Here is a 22,275-nt window from a genome sequence, read left to right on the forward strand (position 1 = left end):
CTGATATCCCAATGACCTGAAATTCCTTCAACAGCTGCCACCAGACCTTTTTAGGAGTTCAAATTTCATCGTTTTACACTAGAATCATTTTTAAAACTTAGTAAATGCTGTCTAGTTTCAATTAAGAGAAACAACTAACTCTAGAGTGTGTGCCTATGTATATATTATCGAATACTATATATAGGAAGAGATTTGGTGTAATGTTATTTTGTTCAATCATCACCAGATGGCACTGTTACTGAACTTAACTTTTAACAAAAATGACAACTGAACTACTGAATGTACAAACATCAAATCATAAATTAGATCATAGACTTTCATCTTATGTATCATTTAAAGAGCAGTAACCTGGCTGGGTTAAACTTCCCTTTGCATTGCAGTGATTAAACATCCTTAGCTGATGTGAAGAATTCAGTTTGATTTCTGAGTACTTGGAGTCTCAGGGATCAAAAAGCTGGGAGGAGGGGAACTCATTCATGTTGAGACCCACTCGAGTTTTGTCACAGGTATTAATGAGGAAGGCAGCATAGGCTGTGTAGGTAGTGTCCTGTGGTGCTGCCTTTCCAAGGGGAACTGACATAAGTCTACATGACACCGCTTGATGCAGGGCTACGCAAATGAACATCTTCATGATTGAAACAAAATTAACAGACAAATATCTACTTTGCTTGTTTATAAAACTTACAACATGCTGACAGAATCTGATTCAAAATGCATCATGTGTTACCTGTGTATGCCTCATGATAAAAATGACATGTGATTCATCTGTCTCAGTTCTGTTTTCAAGTCAAAAAACTTAGCCAAACACTTTTCATTGAGACGTTGCCTCTAAAGCACATATATGATATTGTTTTTCCTTTCATTAATTCTTGGGATAACATTAACCAGTATGGCCAAAATTAGCATTCCGTGTTCAGTTTTCATTATTATACATACAAAAAAAAAATTGCACATCAACATTAAAAACATTACAAAGAAGAACAGCAAGACTGGTCCTCACTGTGTACATTAGAGAAGCAAATGGTCAAGAAGAAAACAATCAAGGTGGGGTTTGAACTTCCAAGAATATTAAATGGTGTGGATAAGGTAAACCCAGTTTGTTACGAACATATGAAATAAGAGAAGACGACCATTCAGACCCTCGAACCTGCTCTGCCATTCAATAAGATCGGGGCTGATCTGTTTGTGTTTCGAATTTCACATTCCCATCTACCCACGATAACCTTTCATTCCCATGCCTAACAAGAATCTATCGACCTCTGCCTTAAAAATATTCAATGACCCTGCCTTCACTGCCACAGAGGCAGAGAGTTCCAAAGTTGCACAACCCTCAGAAAAAAATTCTCCTCATCTCTGTCCTAAAAGGGCAACACCTAATTTTAAAACAATATCCTGTGGTTCTGGACTCATCCTAAAGGAAACATCCTTTACATGACCACCTTGTCAAGGCCGTTCAGGATCTTATATACTTCAATCAAGTCACCCTTCACTCTTTTAAACTCCAGTGGAAACAAGCCCAGTCTGTCTAACCTTTCCTCATAAGACAACCTGCTCATTCCAGGCATCAATCTAGTAAACCACTTCCAACGCATTTGCATCCTTCCTTAAGTAAGGTGACCAAAACTGCACACAATATCTGAGATGTGGTCTTAATGCCCTGTATAACTGAAGCATAACATCCTCACTTTCATGTTCAATTCCTCTCGTAATAAAGAATAGCATTCCATTAGCCTTCTTAATTACTTGCTAGACCTGCAGACAAACTTTTAGTGACTCATGCACTAAAATACATAGATCCTTCTGCACCTCAGGATTCTGCAGCCTTTCCCCATGTCAGTAATACTCTGCTTTTTTGTCCTTCTTGTTGCTACTTTCTTGGCCGACTTTCAAGCAAAGGACCAGAATCTTAGAGGCAAACACAATATTATTATTATTCATAATATTATCATTATTCACAATACAAGTCATGATGGAAGAGTAAATGTGCTGGTGGAATAAGCTTTAATGGGCAAATGGTCTTTGTTCCCCAATTCTCTGGCTGTTCTCAGCTTATTATTTTCCTGCATTTTACATTTTATGATGTATTTAGCTGCTGTGGATTGCTGACACAGGGTTTGAGTGATGCCAGGTTTGTTTTTGCTGGCTCACTTTCCATGCTTCAGAAATAAAAAGTATTCCGTACTATGTATTACCTGGGCTCCTGGGTGTGGTGCAACTCCCTGTAGTCCCAGCAGTGACCACCACTCTCTGGCCATCCAATTGGCTGACAGTTCTCTAAGGCAGGACTTCCTCCCAAGATTTTTCTTTATTCTTTCATGGGCTGTGGGCATTGCTGGCAAGGTCAGCATTTGTCACCCATCCCTAATTACCCTTGAACTGAGTGGTTTGCTAGGCCATTTCAGAGGGCAGTTGAGAATCAACCACATTGTGGCTCCAGAGTCGCATGCAGGCCAGACCAGGTAAGGACAGCAGGTTTCCTTCCCTAAAGGACATTGGTGAACCAGATGGGTTTTTGCAACAATCACTGCTACCTTCATGGACACCATTATGGAGACTAGTTTTATATTGCAGGTTTATTAAAAGAATTCAAATTCAAATTCCACCAGCTGCTGTGATTTGAGCTCATGCTCCCAGAGGATTGATTTCCTTGGGTCTCTGGATTACTAGCCCAGCGACATTACCACTATGCCACCGTCTCTTCTTGCGATAGGGGCAGAAGTCTAACCTTAAAGCAATTAGCGTGGATCCCAGTGTTAAGTTGCTGCCGGCCAGCCGTCAGAATCATGGATAGGTTCTTCCCCCAATATTTTAGCTGATGGGGGAGGGGGAAAACCATGTTAAAGCCCAGTGGCTTTAAATCTCAATCTAAAAAGGCACATCCTCACAGCAAGAGGAAGAACTCAGAGGTCAAGTCACTCTGTGCTATTCTCATGCAGTCTGTCACAGAATCCTGGCAGAGCTTTGCATGTGCACCCTCTAGTACGAAGTGCTGAGAGAATTAAAAGGGGGAAGGAAATAACTTGCATAACAACTTATACAAGGTTTTTCCTCTCACATGTTGATTTGTAGGCTGGCCAGCATTCTGCTCACTTCCCATAGTCGGGAGGGGAACGGAGTGGTTGAGCAAAGTAGAAGATGGGGGTGTGGGGGTTGAAGCAGAATTGGTTCAGTGTCAAGTGACAACTAGCAACATAAAACTCAAGGTCAGAGAAACTGACAGGCCAGGGGGGAGATAAGTGTCCAAGGTAAGTGGGTAGGATTTGGGGGGTTGGGGGTGTCCAGGGGCAGTCCGGAGGAGGTCGTGGGGGGTGGCGGCGGTCGGGAATCGGTGGGGAGTGGGGGGCTGGGGGTCCAAGGTTGGGGGCGGAGGTCAGTCAAAGGTCCTGGGGGGGGGGGAGGTGTTACAGGTGAAGGGGGAGGGTTCTAGAGGTCCATCAGGCGATGTGGGGTGTCGGAGATTGGGCGATGGGAGGTGTCGGAGGTCAGCGGGTGGGGGGCATCAGAGGTCATGGGTGGTGGGCGTTGGAGGAGTCCCATGTGGGGGGTGGGGGTGGGGCGGGTCGAGAGTGTGAGGGGAGTTCCATGGGGTCGGTTTGGGTCTTTACAATAGTTGCTCAGAAGTTAGAAGAGGTTTTAATTCTTCTAACGTTTTCTGGGTAACTATTGGTATAACCCTGGCGGAACCATCCGAAGCTTGTGATTTAAACCGCATTTTTGGATGGTGCCCAGCACAGTGCAATTGTCCAGAGGAAGTGTGCACTTCTGGGCAATTGCCGTGCAAATCCTTACCTGGGAACTTTCCAGAGAGATTCCCCCACACATCTTTGGGGTAACCCCCAAATCTGATGCTGGGGAGAATGGAAGTTATGGGCCATTATCTCCTTTATAAGTACTATGTTTCAAATCTTTCCAATGACTTTACAGAATATTTTTGAATCTACAAAGCAAGGTCAAGTTAACATTCATTTTACATTCACTTCACAAATCACAAGTTTTGAAGTGGCTGAACATAGCATTAACTGTTGAGTATTGAGTATTCCTGGAATAGATGACAAGGATCAGCTGATGACACCATTGAGAACGTGATAAGACCATAAGACATAGGAGCAGAAATTAGGCCATTTGGCCCATCAAGTCTGCTCCGCCATTCAATCATGGTTGATAAGTTTCTCAACCCCATTCTCCCGCCTTCTCCCCATAACCTTTGATCCCCTTACCAATCAAGAACCTATCTATCTCGGTCTTAAATAAACTCAATGACCTGGCCTCCACAGCCTTCTGTGGCAATGAATTCCATAGATTCACCACTCTCTGGCTAAAGAAGTTTCTCCTCATCTCTGTTCTAAAAGGTCTTCCCTTTACTCTGAGGCTGTGCCCTTGGGTCCTAGTCTCTCCTCGTAATGGAAACATCTTCCCCACGTCCACTCTATCCAGGCCTTTCAGTATTCTGTAAGTTTCAATCAGATCCCCCCTCATCCTTCTAAACTCCATCGAGTGTAGACTCAGAGGCCTCAAACGTTCCTCATATGTTAAGCCTTTCATTCCTGGGATCATTCTTGTGAACCTTCTCTGGACCCTCTCCAGGGCCAGCACATCCTTCCTGAGATACAGGGCCCAAAATTGCTCACAATATTCTAAATGTGGTCTGACCAGAGCCTTATAAAGCCTCAGCAGCACATCCCTGCTTTTATATTCTAGTCCTCTCGAAATAAATGCCAACATTGCATTTGCCTTCCTAACTACCGACTCAACCTGCAAGTTAACCTTAAGAGAATCCTGGACTAGGACTCCCAAGTCCCTTTGCACTCCAGAGTTCTGAATCCTCTCCCCATTTAGAAAATAGTCTATGCCTCTATTCTTCCTACCAAAGTGCATGACCTCACACTTCCCCATGTTGTATTCCATCTGCCACTTCTTTGCCCATTCTCCTAACCTGTCCAAATCCTTCTGCAGCCTCCCCGCCTCCTCAATACTACCTGCCCCTCCACCTATCTTTGTATCATCTGCAAACTTAGGATGCCCTCAGTTCCTTCATCTAGATCATTAATGTATAAAGTGAAAAGTTGCGGTCCCAACACTGACCCCTGCGGAACTCCACTAGTCACCGGCCGCCATCCTGAGAAGGACCCCCTTATCCCCACTCTCTGCCTCCTGCCAGACAGCCAATCTTCAAACCATGCTAGTACCTTGCCTCTAACACCATGGGCTCTAATCCTACTGAGCAGCCTCTTGTGCGGCACCTCGTCAAAGGCCTTCTGGAAGTCCAAGTAGATAACATCCATTGGCTCTCCTTCGTCTAACCTACTCGTTACCTCCTCAAAGAATTGTCAGGCATGATCTCCCCTTGATGAAACCATGCTGACTTTGCCCGATTTTACCATGCACTTCCAAGTATTCTGAAATCTCATCCTTAATACTATGCTCTCTACTTATCTTTTTGGCTTAATTTTAAATACTAAATAATTTTATGGAAGGAGCTACAGGCTTAGTGCACAGTGCAAATCTAAGATTGTAATCAGCACAATGGACCAGTTAAAGCAGAAAAAAACAGGTTAAAAATGTTAGTTCTTACTTTGCTGCTTTGCTTAGACAAATGTGTAGTGGAATCCATTGCTAAGAGGGGAGTGAGGAGGGGAAGGTGCTGAAGACGGATGGACTTGCTGTTGAGCTGGAAGGGATCACATACAGAGAGACAAGGGCACAAATTGTTAAAGACAAGGGTTAACAAGAAGACAGTGACAATTTTACAATGTTAGCCAGCCTGCTTGTGATTTCATTCTTCATTTTCTCAGACTGTGCTTTGGTAGCAAGTTTTTAATTCTTTTAATGACATACGGTCCGCATGCAATAATCACAGAGCTATAATCAACATTTATGTACAAAATACAAGATACCCAGGAGTGATCATAAGGCAATATTCTTTCAAAAGTATTAAATGATAGGAACCACAATAGAACTCAATTAAGTCATACTGTCATCAGAACTTCTTGTTTTTTTTCTGAATGTACTGATTCACATTGTATACAGTTCCACAAGCACTAGTAACCCTCCAATGCCATACCCAAGTGGACATTCTTCACATGTAGACAGTAATTGCCATCAAGCTGCTCAACCAAAAGGGCATCACAGCTGATCCTAATTGCATTTTCATCCAATGTCTGCACATACAGCTTCTTACAGATGTCACTGGTCAGGATCAATTTAATTTAGTGGCAGAAATAATGAGATGTTTCTGTTACTGAGCAGAAGTGTATTAGCATCTTAATTCCTTTTAAACAGCTAAACTAACCATAATTGGATTTATTTTATTGCGGTGCAATGGAGACTCAACATGGCAGCTTGGAATGGTGGGCACAGGCCTGATCGCAGACTTTCCTGTGTTACTGATCCCAGTCTGGTGCTCTGAAGAGGTGCCAAATAAAGGCTAGGCTCCTGCTTGCTGTGCGTGGTCTGGGGAGGGAAGAGAAATGCTGGATAATTACCAAATGCCTCTCATGCACCTCCTGGAGACTAATTTGGCAGTGGTCCAGAAACAGCAACCTTCCCTGTACTCCCAGAGCTTATATATCTTTGTAGGAAAAGAACAGTGACTGCAGAGGGGAACCAGGGGATGAACTGGCTTAGAGGAGCTGATGTGACCAAATGTGTGAAAACAAATTAACTGAGCCAGTAATAAACACAGGGTGCTTCGTAACGTATTTTACAATGATTTTATAATGGGCTGAAAAGTGGCAGATGGAATTGAATATCAGTTAGCAAGTGGAACATTTTGGTTAAAAGCAAAATAGAATTAAAAATAATAATTATACTTTGAATTAGATAAAAACGGAGATGTCGAAGAATATTTGAAGGATTTAGGTTCATAAGACATTAAAAACATCACCTCAAATTGATAAAGCTGATGGAATACTGAGTTGTGGAAAGAGGCACAGAATACTGAAGTTCAAATGCAACAGCGGATCTATATATGGGACCACTCTTGCTGAACCAGGCTCCCCATGTAGGATTTTGCTGTAGTATTAAGGTGTTCAGGGCTGAAAGAGATAATCTGTCGGCCCGAGAAACAGTACCATCCACATGATGGTGTGAGAGAGAGAATCTGATGACTAGGAGTTTAGTTGGAGAAAGCTGATGGCTCAGACTGAGTAATATCTATAGGGTTGAATCTTCTGTTCAGCGTGCAGGGGCGTGCCCTGCACGCCAACGCGTAAAATGACACGCGGTGATGTCGGGTGTGCGTCCCGACCTCACTGCGCATCATTCCGATCTTCAGTTCAGTGGGCCTGCACCGGAGTCGGCTGCGCGCCCGCGGAACTATGAAAGGACTGTTAAGGCCATTAATCACCTAATTGAAGTCGTTGTCAGGGCTGCACGTCCAACCTTAAGGTTGGTGGGCAGGCGAAGAGCCCAGGCGGCCTTTGCACTTCTCATGAAACCTCATCCATGGGCGGGTTGAGGTTTCATGAAGGGTTTATAAATTAAATAAATTTTTAAATTAAAATTCATAAACATGTCCCAGCTCATGTGACACTGTACATGAGGGGACATGTCTGCATAATTTTATTTCTTTACTTTAAACACGTTTTGTGCTGAACTCAATTTCCCTGAGGCACAGAGCTGCCTCAGGGAGATTTCTGCATTCTTTTGCGCGCATGTACGGAAGAGCGCAGACCCCGGCTCTCTCCGCCTGCAGAGGCAGCGCTGAGCGCTTCCAGGTACACGTCACGCTGGGCGGGCCTTAATTGGCCCACCCACGTAAAATGGTGGCGATCGGCTGCGCGCCAGCCTGTGCCCACTGCCACTCAGCCCGCCCGACGGGGAGAAAATTCTCCCCGTTGTCTTGTACATCTGTAAATAATTATGCTCTTACAATAACCCAGTTATTGTTCAGACATCTATATCCCTGAACCCGTTCCTCAGCTGATCACAACCAATATATAACAATTGTTGAGGCAGAGAGAAGTTATGGGGCACAGTGTGTAAAAATATACTGGTTCTAGTAGCTGAGAGGTCTAGAGGAGACATTGATACAAGATTAAATATAATAGATTTAGGACAGAGCAGGGAACACCTTTGTATTTAGAGTATTGTGAGGCTGTGGAATGCACTATTAGAATTAGTGATCAAAGCAGTGACGGTGTTAAAGTTTAGAATAGGTTAAACGGATTGTTGAAGGAAAAAGGTTTAAAGAGATAGAGGAACAGAGGGGACACCTGAAATCAGGACTACTGCTCATGTAGTAGATAAACACCAACACAGGTTTGTTGGGCTGAATGGCCTGCTTCCATGTTGTAATTTCTATGTAGTTCTATGGGATATTTTTCCTACCTTTGTAGCCTAATTCAATATTGTACATCCCCTGGAATGCTATAGAATAGATGAAATACAGGATTTTACTTTATTCTTTGTTTCAGTTTGATGTTTGCATTTTCTGCCATCCTTCTGGCCTTTCTGTCCAAAGTAAGTCATTCGGTGCTAATGAGTGCAGCACTATAAGCAGTTTTGTGTTAGTGACTCTCAGCCAGTAGAAAAATTGGATTAAGACTGATCAACTCAGTATGGTCTTTGTAGTCAGAGAACATATATCCAATCAATCCATATTGGATTTGATGCCCAAAATCCCAAGTAAAAGGCCTGCATTCTGATCAACTGCACATTTAGCTATAGAGCAGTTTGTCAAAGTACTGAGGAACACTTTTGCTCAGATGATTAAAATGCTGTGTGACTGTCATAAGTCATTGTGTAGGAATCAAAATGAATTGTTAGCACTTTGTACTGCAACAGCAAACAACATGCAACTGCATATTTCACACATCATTCTGTTAATACCTTATGACTGAAGGACTGAAGAGGAAATTAAAATGAGTTAATGTGTTACTTAGTTGCTCATAAAGCTTCCCTTTAGTTCTCCTGATGGTTTAATGGCTAAATATATCAGTTGCTCTGGCACATAGGTTTGCTCTCTCAAGTTAGCTAATCCCAGCTGGAACAGTAGTGAGAATGTTGTAATGCCGCCTGGGTTAGAGTGAAGGAAACAGTCAACCACGTTTCCACATTTCATTGCTATCAGGTGATTCTTGCTGGAAACACACGTATGTGGATTTTGGATAAGGGTAGAACAGGGCTCGGCTCTGAGGTCAAATAACCTGCCATCCTTAACTGGGCTCGCACATGGAGAAAGGCCACTTGGAGGACTGCTTGTGCCTGTGGAATTGTAGCCCAGCATTTGTCACCAACACAATCGTCAGCAGAAAAGTGGATAAAAAAACAAACTTCTCTTTGGTGTCTATCTGGGTAGTGTTTGGACATTGTCCTTGCACACAGAGCAAATCTGTCTGCACCTGTACAGTACAGTTCCACAATGGAACTCCAGACAGCTCAAAAATCAGCAAACTGTTTAGATTTGTTATGAACTTGGTTAATGTCCAATTAGGATCTGGACTGAAATTGCCCAAATGTGTTTCATGGCAGGTACTTGCAGCCAGCAGAGAAGAGACATTTATCTATCAGTCTGGTTGGCTCTAACCCAATTTCTAGAAACGACAGGACACCTGCTACACTATACAACACATAGTGCTTTGGAAATGGATTTGCACTGACAGTTCTCCAAACAATGTGCTCTCATTCTTAGCGTGGCTTTCAAGCGTGTTAAAGGACTATACACTTCCTTATAGTGAAGGGGGGAAAATTTAGTGGTCAGTTCAATCAAAGATATTCTTGGGTTACCTCCTTGCAACAGATCACTGGGAACAAGTCACTTGCCCAACTTATAATGATACAAATTAAAAGAAGAAAAAATAAATTTTAAACCAGAATTGACACTTAAGGGATTGCTTTAACATTCTAGTCAAGATACTTCAGCTGTTGTCAGTCTCACACACCTACATGGACATACAGGAACAATGTGAGCAATGTCTTACAGGCCTACTTAAAAGCAATAACTAACATATGAATTAGGAGCAGGAGTACCCTACTCGGCCCTTGAGCCTGCTCCACTATTCAATAAGATCATGGCTGATCTAACTTCGCTGCATTGTATAAATTTACGCTACAGCCATTACAATGTATGTTTTGTTTGCGTTTTCAAAAGCCAGTTCTGACATTTGTTTAGTTTTATCGGATAACAAAACAAATGAAAAGATTTTAATACGTGATTATCAGCCAGTGCAGTGGATATACAAGAGCATCCCAGTGCTGCTTAGCTTCCAATTTTCACCTCCAAAGCATGGGGAAGCTTTACCCTATTCTCAAAATGATCTTTTTCAATTGTTAAACACATATGAAAGCAGACTTGACACGAAGAAACAAAACTGTTTTATTCAATGTACGCATTTTAATGTGGACTTTAAAAGTACGGCACTTACCTGCTACCATTTTGCTGCGCTGGGAAGCCTCAGATGCTAATGCATATGACATAGTGATGATACGTTCACGTTCCTGCAGGTGTGAATTGAGATCTGGGGAGTTCTCACTGATGTAGTTAACTCCCGGCTGCACATCCTGATAACTGATGCACAACAAAAACACACCTTAATTCTGTATAACACACCCATAAGTAATAAAGCAGAACAAAAACAAAAATACCTGGAAAAGCTCAGCAGATCTGACAGCATCTGCGGAGAGGGATACAGTTGACGTTTCGAGTGTGAAACGTCAACTGTATCCCTCTCTGCAGATGCTGTCAGACCTGCTGAGTTTTTCCAGGTATTTTTGTTTTTGTTCTAGATTTCCAGCATCCGCAGTATTTTGCTTTTATCTTTGTAATAAAGCAGAGTTCGTCATTAGAGTTGTAACAGATGTGGAAGGCCCTCTTTTAATGACTGCCAAATCAAAGCTCTCATGCATTTTATCCTGGGGAGATGTTATGGGAAATAATGTGTGTGATATGTTGCAGTAATGTTATAAATGAAACATTAAACAAAAGGTCCTGCCTACCTGGTCTCTTGAACAGGCAAGGTATTAGCACAGTAACTGTGGCTGGATGTACCCTGAGTCCTGATTCCCTGATAAACTTTTGACCCTGTTCAACAACATGATCTTACACCCACTGTGTTACCTCAAACACAGTTAGAAAATAATATAGGAACTCTAAAATCCAGTGATTAGTTGTGAGTCAGGAAAGATTAAAAATGCTGTAGTGTAAATTGGTTTTTGATCCTATTTAAGATTTAAAATTGTTTGGTGAGACCTTGCATTAAAACTCACCGAGTTTGTATTCTTACAACATTGCTCATCTTCACAAATAGATTATTTTTTGAATCTATGCATATATAAAGAAAAACATGCATTTATATAGGATACCTCAACTTGGAAAGGATGTTTTTGATTTTTTGCACTTTGCGTCTCCGTGCCTCACATTCCTCAATGGTGAGTGGTTCCTCAGGCTCCAACTCTATGTAACGTTCTGGAATTAGGACCATGTCTGGCTTTGATAACTGATAAGACAAAGGACCAAAATATTAACATGAGATGGGAGGACAGGCTGGTGCACGTGGGCATTTGCCTTTTAGGCCTGGGTTTAAATTTAGCCTAGCTGCTTGAAATAACAAGTATACAAGAATTCTTCACCAAAGGGAATAAAAAGCTACTTGTGGTTAGTTCTCCAGTCTTGAAGCCTTGAGTAAAATCAGGCAGAGCTAAGAATCAAGGACTGGGAACACTCAGCATAGGAGCATTGGAACATAGGAGGAGTAGTCCATTCGACCCTTTGAGCCTGCTCCACTATTCAATAAGATCAAGGCTGATCTTGCTGTAGTCTCAACTCCACTTTCCTGTCTGCCCCCACCCACACACTACCACCACCACCACCCCCCCCCAATAACTCATGACTCCCTTGTTTATCAAAAATCTGCCTAGCTCTGCTTGAATAAATTCAATGCCCAGCCCCCATTCTCTGGGGAAGAGAATTCAACATATTAAAGACCCTCAGGAAAAAATTCTTCTCATCTCATTCTTAAAAGGGAGTTTTCAATGAGGTTCAGTTGCAGTGGACATAGTTCAGGAGATATCTCAAACTGAGTGCCCACGAAAAGAGGCCAATCTTATGTATTTCTCCCATTTTATCAGAAGTCCCAGATTATTACATAATGATTGGGCCTATTGAGTCTGCTGCTATTACTACATTGTATGAAAGAGCTGGTGTAGGAAATTGAACCACAATGTTGTTGCCACTACAGAAAAGCTCTTGGTAAGAACTCTGGCGCTAACATCAGGATCTGTAACTCTTTCCTCTGGTGCTGGAGCTTAGAAAGAATATGATACTTCATTGCACCCAATAACAGGGTATTAACGGCATGTATACATCTTTGAGGTTTATGGCAGCCAGTTAACCTTGTGGACACTGACTGAACTGTGGTACAGTGAACATTTTAATAAAACACAAAGAATTATATTTATGACATTATAGACACAGGCACAGTCATTTGACTTGACAAAAACTATTAAATGTCTAACTGGTTTTCAAGATTTATTTTCTTTATGTTTAGAGCTAGTTTCAACTTTGACGTTTTTCAAATATAGTATTAACAGCCTCATGCATTCTCTTAAATAGATAATCATTAATGTAACATAAGAGCTGTAATATTTGTTGACCTAGTGTACCCACCCAGCACTAAACAGCTTTCAAAAACTCAAACACAGAAGCCTTCAGTCTCCTGATTCAAACACCAGACGAGGGCCTGCATTTTAACTGAGTTCTGTATAGGGTTGGGGAGAGGGGATGGAGGTGGGGCGCTCTTGTGTGGTCTGAAAATTGGTTTCACAAAATGTCTTGCAGAATTCAAGGTTGTGGAAAGCCTGCTTCCAGGGCCGAAGGCCATGAGAGTACGGAGATGGGGGAAGTGAGATCGACCATGGGAGATTAGGGAGTGTTAATGACCACAGCTGGTGTTAACTGCTGTGCAAACCAAATCCCAGAGGGAAACTTGGCTAACGGGCCATACCCTTTTTTTTTGTATTCTGAAAATGAGAAGACGACATACTGATCTCAGCAGCAAGGAAGTCCAGTAACACTTCTGGGATTTTAAAAATTATAAAGTAAAAGTTTTATTAACAAGAATAAAATAAAACTTAAGCACACAAGATTACAGTTACATGGTTAAACTTAATCTTATAAAACATTTCCCAAGAGAATCTCTATTTGGTCAGACCCACAAGTAAACACCTTCCAGGCAACACTCCCTTATAGATGTTTAACTATAAACATCCAGTAATATTACCCAAAAAAACCTGTTGCTTTAATAAAGGCATACCACATGCCCTCCAATTCTCTTCCGCTCTGCGTGGAAACACAGGACTTCAGAACAAGAATGCTTGTTGCAGCCCAAGACTTCTCTGGCTTGACTGGATGGCTGATTCAAACTGCATCTTCTCCTAGCCTAGAGCTACAGCTAACAGCTCCCAGCTCAGCTATCGCTAACAGCTACAGCTAACCTAAGCTCTCCACAGTAACTCTAAAATACCTTTTTCCCCTTTCATCTCAGGTACCATAATTCTCACACCTCTTTGAAACTTAAACCCTTCCAAATCTAAAATCTTTCATGTTTCTATCTTGTATTTGCTTTCGGGTCAATAAAACACAATGTGCCTTCTTCTGTTTACCTATGGAACTCCTGCAAGATGCAAACATGTTTCTTTCTACCTCTGACTTCCCTTTGATATTCAAACACACTCAACTTATCAATAAAATGCAAATGTTAGACCCAACCTTTCCAAATGTACCTCAAACCTAACACCTTTATCCTTTCATGTTTTAAACTCCCCAAACAATCTGTCTTCTAATAACCTTCCCCAGCTTAATTAAATCATTTACACACACATAGCCCCCTGCACAGAATACCACAATATTCCCCTAAAGTACCAAAAGAAAACCTCCATTTCTCGCAAGATCTGGATCATGGGTTCGGGTGGAAATGGGTCCAATGGCGGTCAGGAATTCTGTTGGTATTTGGGGGTGGGGAGCAAGCGATCAGGAGATCAGGGATAGAGGGTGATGAAGTTCATTGGTCTACTAGCTAGCTTGTAGGGCGTGGTGGAAACAATTCTGCTCTTCCTGGTCCATAAGCAGTGCTGAAGGCACTTATCTTATGCGTTCCATCCCTCTCGTCTCCATTAGCTGCCAAGGTTCCGCGAGGTTTGGAAAACCCAGCCACCCAGGGTAAAAAATAGAATGACTATTAAAATGAAGGTACACAGCCTCAATATTTAAAAGAGCAACCCACTTCTCTCAAACATATTGCTTGCCCACCAATCATCCCGCCTCAAGTGGGACAGTTTGAGACAGGTTGGACTTCTGCTCCAGATTTCTTGCATTTTAATCTGACCCCATCCCACCATTTTTGGGATTTAGCATGCAGTTTGAAGTTATTGTTGTTGGGGACGGTGGAAAATATTTAATTGCATCCCAACAGAAAACAGGATGTATGATCACTTAAGTCAGAGACATGCTAATTTAAACCAATCAACTTCAACAGACATTTGCTATATTGAGCATCAATGGTTCAGTGGGCAAATTCAACATATAACGTGGAACTGAGTTCCATCTTTGATCTCTAAAACGTGATGAATCAGCTGATGTGGCATTATGAGGACTGCTATTGACCTTAGTCCCTCTGGATCACGGTGAGGAAGGAAAAAAAAAGTCAATCGAGTTTATATTTCCTTGAGTATAGAAGATTAAGGGGTGATCTAATTGAGGGTAGATAGTGAGAAACTATTTCCTTTGGTGGGTGAGTCCAGAACAAGGGAACTTAACCTTAGAATTATAGTGGGCTGTTCAGTGGTGATGTCAGGAATCACTTCTTCACACAAATATCATGGAAATCTGGAACTCTCTCCCTTGAATGGAAAAATGGAACAGACCCAGAAAAAGTATACCTGTTAAGCTCCTTTAAAAAGGGCTTAATAAACATCTACTAATAATATATTAAGGGTCATAAGAATAGATATAAGTAAGTAGATATTAAATGAAACATAATCTGCTGCTGGGACCCACTGATTGGACATGTAAATGGGGGATTGTAAAATTGGGTTAATATTCTGTGTTTTTGCTTGCTTATCTATGAGGTCTGCGGATAAATTCTATGCAGATTTATTTTCTGGGAGGTTTCAGCTGTGGTTATTTGCCTCCCTCAGAAGACTGAATGGGTTGGTTCAATAAGAGTCCATGACATAGCACAATTTTTTCTTAAGATTGTGATCTTTTTGTCCTGGCCTTTCTACACTAAAACTGGAAAAATCTATCAGATTATTTATACAACATTCCAACATGCATTTACAACCTGTAATCTTTAGTAATTTCTGTTGTACAAAGTTTCTGGTGTAGCATAAGAATTTACATTAGGTGTCGGCTATGGCTCAGCTGTAGTACTCTTGTTTCTGAGCCAGAAGGTCATGGCTTCAAGTCCCACTCCAGAGACTTAAGTACACATTCTAGAGCTTCACTGCAGTCCGAGGAAGATGATATCTTTCAGACTCTATGTTAAACCATAGAGTCAATGGTACTATCTTCTCCCAGTGTCCTGATCAACATTTACCCTTCAACCAACCAGGTTATCTAGTCATTTAACACCTTGTTCTCTGTGGGACCCTGCTGTTTGCCTTCCTCCATTGCAAAATGTCTAAACTTCAAAAGTAATTCGTTGGCCGTGAAGTGCTTCAGGATGTTCTAAGACTGTGCGTGGTGCCTTATAAATGCAAGTTCTTCCTTTCTTTTCTTTACAAGTAGATAATTGGGAGTCATATATTGTAATATTATCACCTCTTTGCTGAGATCCAAATCGTAGTCTAATGGTTCCACATCAGCTTCCACCACTGGTGCTGACTTTATAAGCCCATCCTGAAGGCTATTATGTTCTCCTTTCACTGCTTTTTCCAATAACTGTAAATCAAACTCTTGTTCACTTTTCCACTAAAGAGGACAGAAAAATAATTGCAATCTGTTAACAAATTACTGCAACATTATGCAGAGCCAGAAGATACATTCCTGGAGTAAAAATGCATGTTTGAATGGTTTGAAGAAACCTATTCCCATAAATTATATATCAATTGAAAAGTATTTCTAGCTATCTATCATCCTACCCTGCAGCATTCACAACTCTGGAGGAATGCAGGGCAGGTTAAATTGATTTAGTATTGTCTCGGTTTAGGTATATGCTAGGTTTCCTCACCATTACCAAAGCAACGTTTAAAGCTCAGTTTTTAGGATGGCAAGAACAATCTCCTCAGCTCTGTGATGTGAGAAGACCTTTGAATGATTCTAAAGCAAATAACCCATACATACAAAATTGACTGAATAACCACCTTGTGTGTTGTAACTCTCCATTGTATTGCATAGGTACAGCAAGACATAGCATTAGCGACAACCATGTCTCAAAATATTCTGATACTTTAATAATCATTTAGGTATGGCTTTGGGGCAGTGGAACAGTAGATAATTGGGAGAATGTTTTTTTTCAAATTATTTAATATTTATAGGTTACTTTTTTTTTAAAGCCAATACACATACAAATGTAATGTCATAGCAAGAGGAAATCAGGTATAAGAATAGAATATTTCTCTATCATGTGTTATTGCCAAGGCCTGAGTACGTAAAAATTTACTATTTATAAATGTGGCAACATTTTCATTTAATTTTGGAGTTATTACTAGAACAATTTCATTTAAGGTTATGGTAACACACACACACAGTTTGTGGCCTAGAAGTATCATCTTGAGTTATTTTTTTTTTGTTATTTAGGCACCTTTTTGTTGTTCAAATGGTTTTGTAGCATTGAGACATGAAGAGATGGCACATTTAGCTCTATAGCTGCATTCAAATCAGCTGCACCATATCTTTAATATGGGACAATGAGCAAGAAAGATACTGAAGTGACTAATCTGCACACTAGACTGTCAGTAAGAACATGAATAAAAGGCAAAGGACGGCCTTCAAACATATGTGCAGATACTCAATATACCTTGACTTGAACCCAGTCAAAGCAGAAATTCCAGTGAATTCAACCTTCTCTTTTATCAATACGTATATTGTCAAATGTCAGAATCAGTTTCACTATTGAAAGATATAATGTTAATAATTTCTAACAGGCGTAAGAGGGTTTGGTTATTTTGGATGTGAATATATCACAAAGATATTTAAAGTTATTTCATTACAATGACCAAGAATAGGTGCAGAGAGATTGTGAGAGTAACCAACTGAGAAAAAGAGCCATAGTCTAAGCAGAGTTAGATGATCTCAGCCAGGAAAATTGGATGCATCTACCCTGAGCTAGAAAGGAAGTGGGGGGGGGGGGGGGCAGAAAACAAACAACCAGCATCACTACCCAAATTACTAAACATGACCATGTGTGTGTGTGATCTTCAGTGTGGATAGGATTAGATTAGATTGTCATGCCTTCCACAGTCAAAAGCTTGTCAATGCTCACTGTATAAGCTCATGCATGAAGGACCATTTGGGCAACCTGCCCACTGCCTCTAGAAATGTAAGTTAATGAGTCACTACATGCATTCAAATGAAAAACACTGAAGGAAAAAAAAAGGTTTAAATCACACATTAAATTGCTGGAAAAATTAAGGACATTCCATAAATTAGGAACTTTCTGGGGAAAAAGTCAATGGTAAAGCTTGGACTGTAATGGTGTCCCCTAAAAAAATATTTTTTAATATTAGCATATCTAGGCAACATAACTGGCCAACCCACAAATCTTGGAAAAGTTGTTGAACACCTTCAAAAAAAGCTGACACAACCTGAGAAAACCTGATAGCTTAAAAAATGATGTACAAATAAAAACTGCCTTGGATAAAGACCCATTTCCTTTCTATTAGGTTTGATTTCAGGATTCTTACTGGTAGTTTGGGATCATGTTCACTTTGCTTAAGATTAAATGTTGCTTTCCATTCAGGGAATATGAAGAGATGCACAAAAATAAGGAAGGCTAAAGGGCTTACTTCTATTTCTTAATTTCTTATGTTCTCAAAGACAGCTTCGGAAATAAAATTTCCAATTTCACTGAAGGTGCCAAAGCCAGTTACTGGGCACAGTGCAAGAGATCAGTAAGCTTGATAAAGTCATCACCATGTCGTGAGATCAGATTCACATTACATCTCTCCTATGAGATCTTGCTTCTTACATCTTCAACAGCATTTTACCAGTAGGATTTAAACTCCTTACAAGGTTGTTAGGGCTCTCAATCAAGAAATCAACAAACTGCATGCTTTAAACTGTGCATTCCCTAATCTAAAACAATGGATGGTATGAGACATTTGGCAAAGAATGGTTGTGCAAAATATTGGTGGGATGGGTGGTGCAATGGCTTTGAATACTGGCTTTTCACCTTGGCTTGCGAACATCTCAGAATGGGAAAAAAAGACATTGTTGAAGTATTCCCAGCACAGTTGCAGCAAGTTATGAGACAGAAACAGAGTTTTAAACCAATAGCAACAGACACTGCAAACCACTCAACATTTTGATTTTCAATTGGTACTTGTACTTAATTCAGTCTGCTTTCCCAGACAAGTCTCAGTACAAACACTGGAGGGAATAGTGTTGTGTTTAGGTCAGTGTTTGTAGCCTATGCTATTCAGACATTGTAAAGCACAATACGGTTGCAGATAGGACATACGATACCTGACTACAGAAGCAAGACACCACTTTGTGGAAGCAGTGTTTTATTAATCCACACTGCACAGATTACAACAGTAAAAGTAACCCATAAAAAAAGCTCAGCATTACTCAAAAGATATTTCTCATGATTATTTTAAGGATAAAATAAAAGTTACCTCAGTGCTAAGGTCTGGAATTCCCTCCTCAAATCTCTCCCCATCTCTCACCTCCTTTAGGACGCATCTTAAAGCCACCTCGTTTAGCAAGTATTTCCTAATTTTGAACATCACCTTCTTTGGTTTTGTCAATTTTCTCTCTGATTATGCTCGTTTGAAATATGTTTGGGTGTTACTATGTTAATGGTGCTATATAAATGCAACTTGTTGTTGATTAAGATGATGACATTTCTGGTACAGGAAATGTAAGCTGGTCTCCACCACTGGACACCCCCATACTTAGATTCAGCCTTTGTTTTGTATTCTGAATTTGCTTCAATCTCTTCATAACACTGACTGGTATACAGTGATAGGATTAAAAGGCAGCAGGAACATCTTTAGCTGGAGTTTCAATGAATTATTCCCTTTTCATTCCTCTTGTTACCATTCTTGGAGCATGACTTAGGAGCATAACGTTCGCTCCCATTTGCAATGTTAGTTGGCTGAAGACCACTGATAAAGCATGCACTTTTGCAAAAGATGTATCCTGTGATGTATTACCAGGCTATTATAACCATCCAGAATAAGCACAAGGTTCCTGGCTCAAGGAGTAGAAAACAGGGCCAAACACGACATGAAGCTCGATTGTCTGGCAATTACCGAGGCAAAGGATTGTTCCAAATTTTCATTCCAGTTTTCATATCTTGTAAAGTTTACATAGTTAAAAAAGGACAATGCTGTTTAAGGGCCAAGTAATTCACATGTCTGTTTATTCCATGTAGTGACAATGTGTACAATACAGATTGCTCAACACTATCCATTATACAAAAGATTCTCTAATTCACAGCAATTATCTGGATTTTTGTTGTCAGCATCTGCAGAAGTGGCATTCAATTTGGACTTGCATTAGTACTTAATCACCATTGGCATTACATTCAGAAATGGAAATAGATTCAAAGGCAAATTCTTCTGGTTAAGTTTTTGTGGGATTATACAGGAGAATTGAGTATGCGGCAGATTGCACTGACAATATTACATCTGTGCTGTGTTAAACACTAAGCATTCTCTCATGTTCTGCCAAACTCCAAATGTACCATCCTACACACACTTCCTCATATCTATGTTGAAGTCTCCTATTCCAAATGAGATACTCCTAAATTCCCTCAGAATTTCCTTCCTCCTACAATCTTCAGGCTGTCAAATTCCAAGCTTCACATTATGTAATCACTACTTTCTGATTACCCTTTTTTCCCACTTCATTCAAACTTCATGATCTCCTGTATTTAGTGCCTTCATTTAACTTTCTCAATTTAAAAAATGAGTATGACTTTTTGCCAAATCATTTAAACCAGGCTTCTCAAGCAAAGGGCCGTTGGAGCTAGGATATGACTGTCACAAACTCAAGAGGTTTGAACACCAGGCTCTGTTAAAACAGCCACGCTCAGATGATGACTATCTGAATTAACTAACTGACTGAACCATTTAAAACAGCTGTAAAATCTTCAATACATTTGAATGATAGCTAGTTTGGGAAGTTGACTTATTTATGTATTTCAAACTTACTGTACTTTCATGTTGTAACATTAATAGTCTCACAAGACAAACCAGTCCTGTCTTTATCATAGGCTGGTTTTTTAAAATACTAATAACCCGTTTGTGTTGTAATTGGAAAGGCTGTAGTGAGAATTCAAAACACAAAGAACTGCAGCAAAAAGAATACCGCTCCAAGTGGCAACAAGCCCTATGATATAGTGGGCCAGAATTTACTGTAGTTACTGAATGAATAGTAGACTTGCCTATACCCATTGCAAACAGCACAACACACACTACAGGGCATTTGGGGCTTGTGTAAACAGGACAAGTAGCTATGTGTCTCCTTACCCAATCAGATTGAAGTACTGTTAATGAACAGGATGGAGTCTAAGCTAGAAAATACAAGTTAGAATAGCAAATTCAATATCAAACCAGGTGCAGAAAGCTAAAGAAGAACGGAAAGGTAGACTTGTTTTAGAGAGAAAAAAGGGAAATAGAAATAAAAATCAACAAAAAAGTATCTTTTTAAAATCTCTAACAATTAAAATCTGAAGGAATGAGAGTGCACACTTGCAAAAGTTAATTTTCTGAGCCAGAGAGGTTGTTTATTAGTAATTAAGACTTATCACCATTAAAATGCTACTTAGACTGAAATGGATACACCCTAATTTTCTGTGACAAGTTTTGTCTGTAGCTAGGATGGCAGCACAGGAACGTCACTCCAGACAATATGTTTGAATGGGGAGCTGGACAGCAAGAAACAGCTTTCACACTGTTTAAGTGAAGTTGTTGCAATTTCTGAATTTGCAAGCTTAACCGTACGTCCATGCTCACCTGAAATTACTGTCCAATTTGCATAAATAAATAACATAAATAACTGAGAGTGCTGTTAGCTTATTATTTTTACTTTAAATTCTGGCCCACTATCTCAGGTGGATACCCCATTGTAAAAATGTATCAGAATTTACCTACAGTTCCTGTTATGCATGTAGGTGGCATTGTGATAGGAATTTTCAATGTTAAATTTCGCACAATATCTGTTTCCAAAGTAGGAACTGCAGTATAGTGAGTGTATAGTATTGACAGTTAACAGAGAAAAAAAAGTTTGATCTGTTTGCAATTACAGGTTCTGGCCACCAAGTGTCACTTTGCAACTGTCTAACTTTATCTTAGCCAGCAGCCAATGTTGTGATAACTATCAAATATATAAGTCTTGAAGTTAGTAAACTAATTGGAAACTTTCCTAATATTTCTTGGCTCTTATGGCTCCCCAGACTTCTTCCTACCTTACCCACCATGACATCCTACCTCATGCTATCCCGATCATTGTGTGTCTGACCCCTGACTCCACAACCGCTGTTAAATCACTAAACCAGAGCATTGTTGCTCATCTGCCAGATCTTTACTCCTTTCACCTCCTCTGGGGTATTGCCTGTCTGGCTATCTCGCATCTCGGCTGCCCGAAAGAACTGCACTCTTTCTTCATGATGCAAGTGCACGTAAAGGATACCGTGGCACTATTTTGAAGAGCAGGCCAGCTTTCCCCCTTCTCCCCATCACCATGTCTTAGTCAATACTTATCCCTCAAACAGCTAAAAATCAGACCATTTGGTTATCATCAATTTGTTGTTCGCGGAACACTGATGTGTGCAAATTGGCTGCCACATTTCCTACCTTATGATGATGACTGTACTTCAAGAAATAATTCAGTTGATTAGAAGGTAATTTAGGACATCCTGGCGTCATGTAAGGAGTTATGTAAGTGCAAGCCTCTCTTTTCATTTGATATGGCAATGTATAATCATCCGTCATACTCAGCATCCTTATCGAGGACCATTCCATCTCCAATTCTCCTCCATATCCCCACAATACTGAGCAACAAATCATCTGTTATCTTACCCCTCCCTGCTCCAATGTGTTGAAACCTCTTCTTGCACTGAGCAGCATTTTACCTAGTCCAGTTCCCTTTCTATAGTGACATCTTCTCAA

The 22,275-nt window shown here is 40.5% G+C and overlaps 1 protein-coding gene across 23 annotated transcripts in view; it reads right to left on the reverse strand.

The window, feature by feature from the left end:
- Positions 1–22,275, reverse strand: part of plekha7b (pleckstrin homology domain containing, family A member 7b) — a 500,085-nt gene that overhangs the window by 4,744 nt on the left and 473,066 nt on the right. For 16 of the 23 annotated variants that reach the window (XM_078549252.1, XM_078549249.1, XM_078549250.1 and 13 more), the window contains 4 exons: positions 15,758–15,907; positions 11,302–11,435; positions 10,365–10,507; positions 5,573–5,668 (listed from right to left, as the gene is read on the reverse strand). In XM_078549252.1, the coding sequence (XP_078405378.1) occupies positions 5,586–5,668; positions 10,365–10,507; positions 11,302–11,435; positions 15,758–15,907 (510 nt within the window). In that variant the 3' untranslated portion in view covers positions 5,573–5,585. The remainder of the gene's footprint in view (positions 1–5,572; positions 5,669–10,364; positions 10,508–11,301; positions 11,436–15,757; positions 15,908–22,275) is intronic. The other 7 variants (XM_078549254.1, XM_078549253.1, XM_078549260.1 and 4 more) reach the window with 1 other exon arrangement.

Source organism: Cetorhinus maximus, chromosome 9, assembly GCF_964194155.1.
Source record: "Cetorhinus maximus chromosome 9, sCetMax3.hap1.1, whole genome shotgun sequence".
Taxonomy (NCBI): Eukaryota; Metazoa; Chordata; class Chondrichthyes; order Lamniformes; family Cetorhinidae; genus Cetorhinus; species Cetorhinus maximus.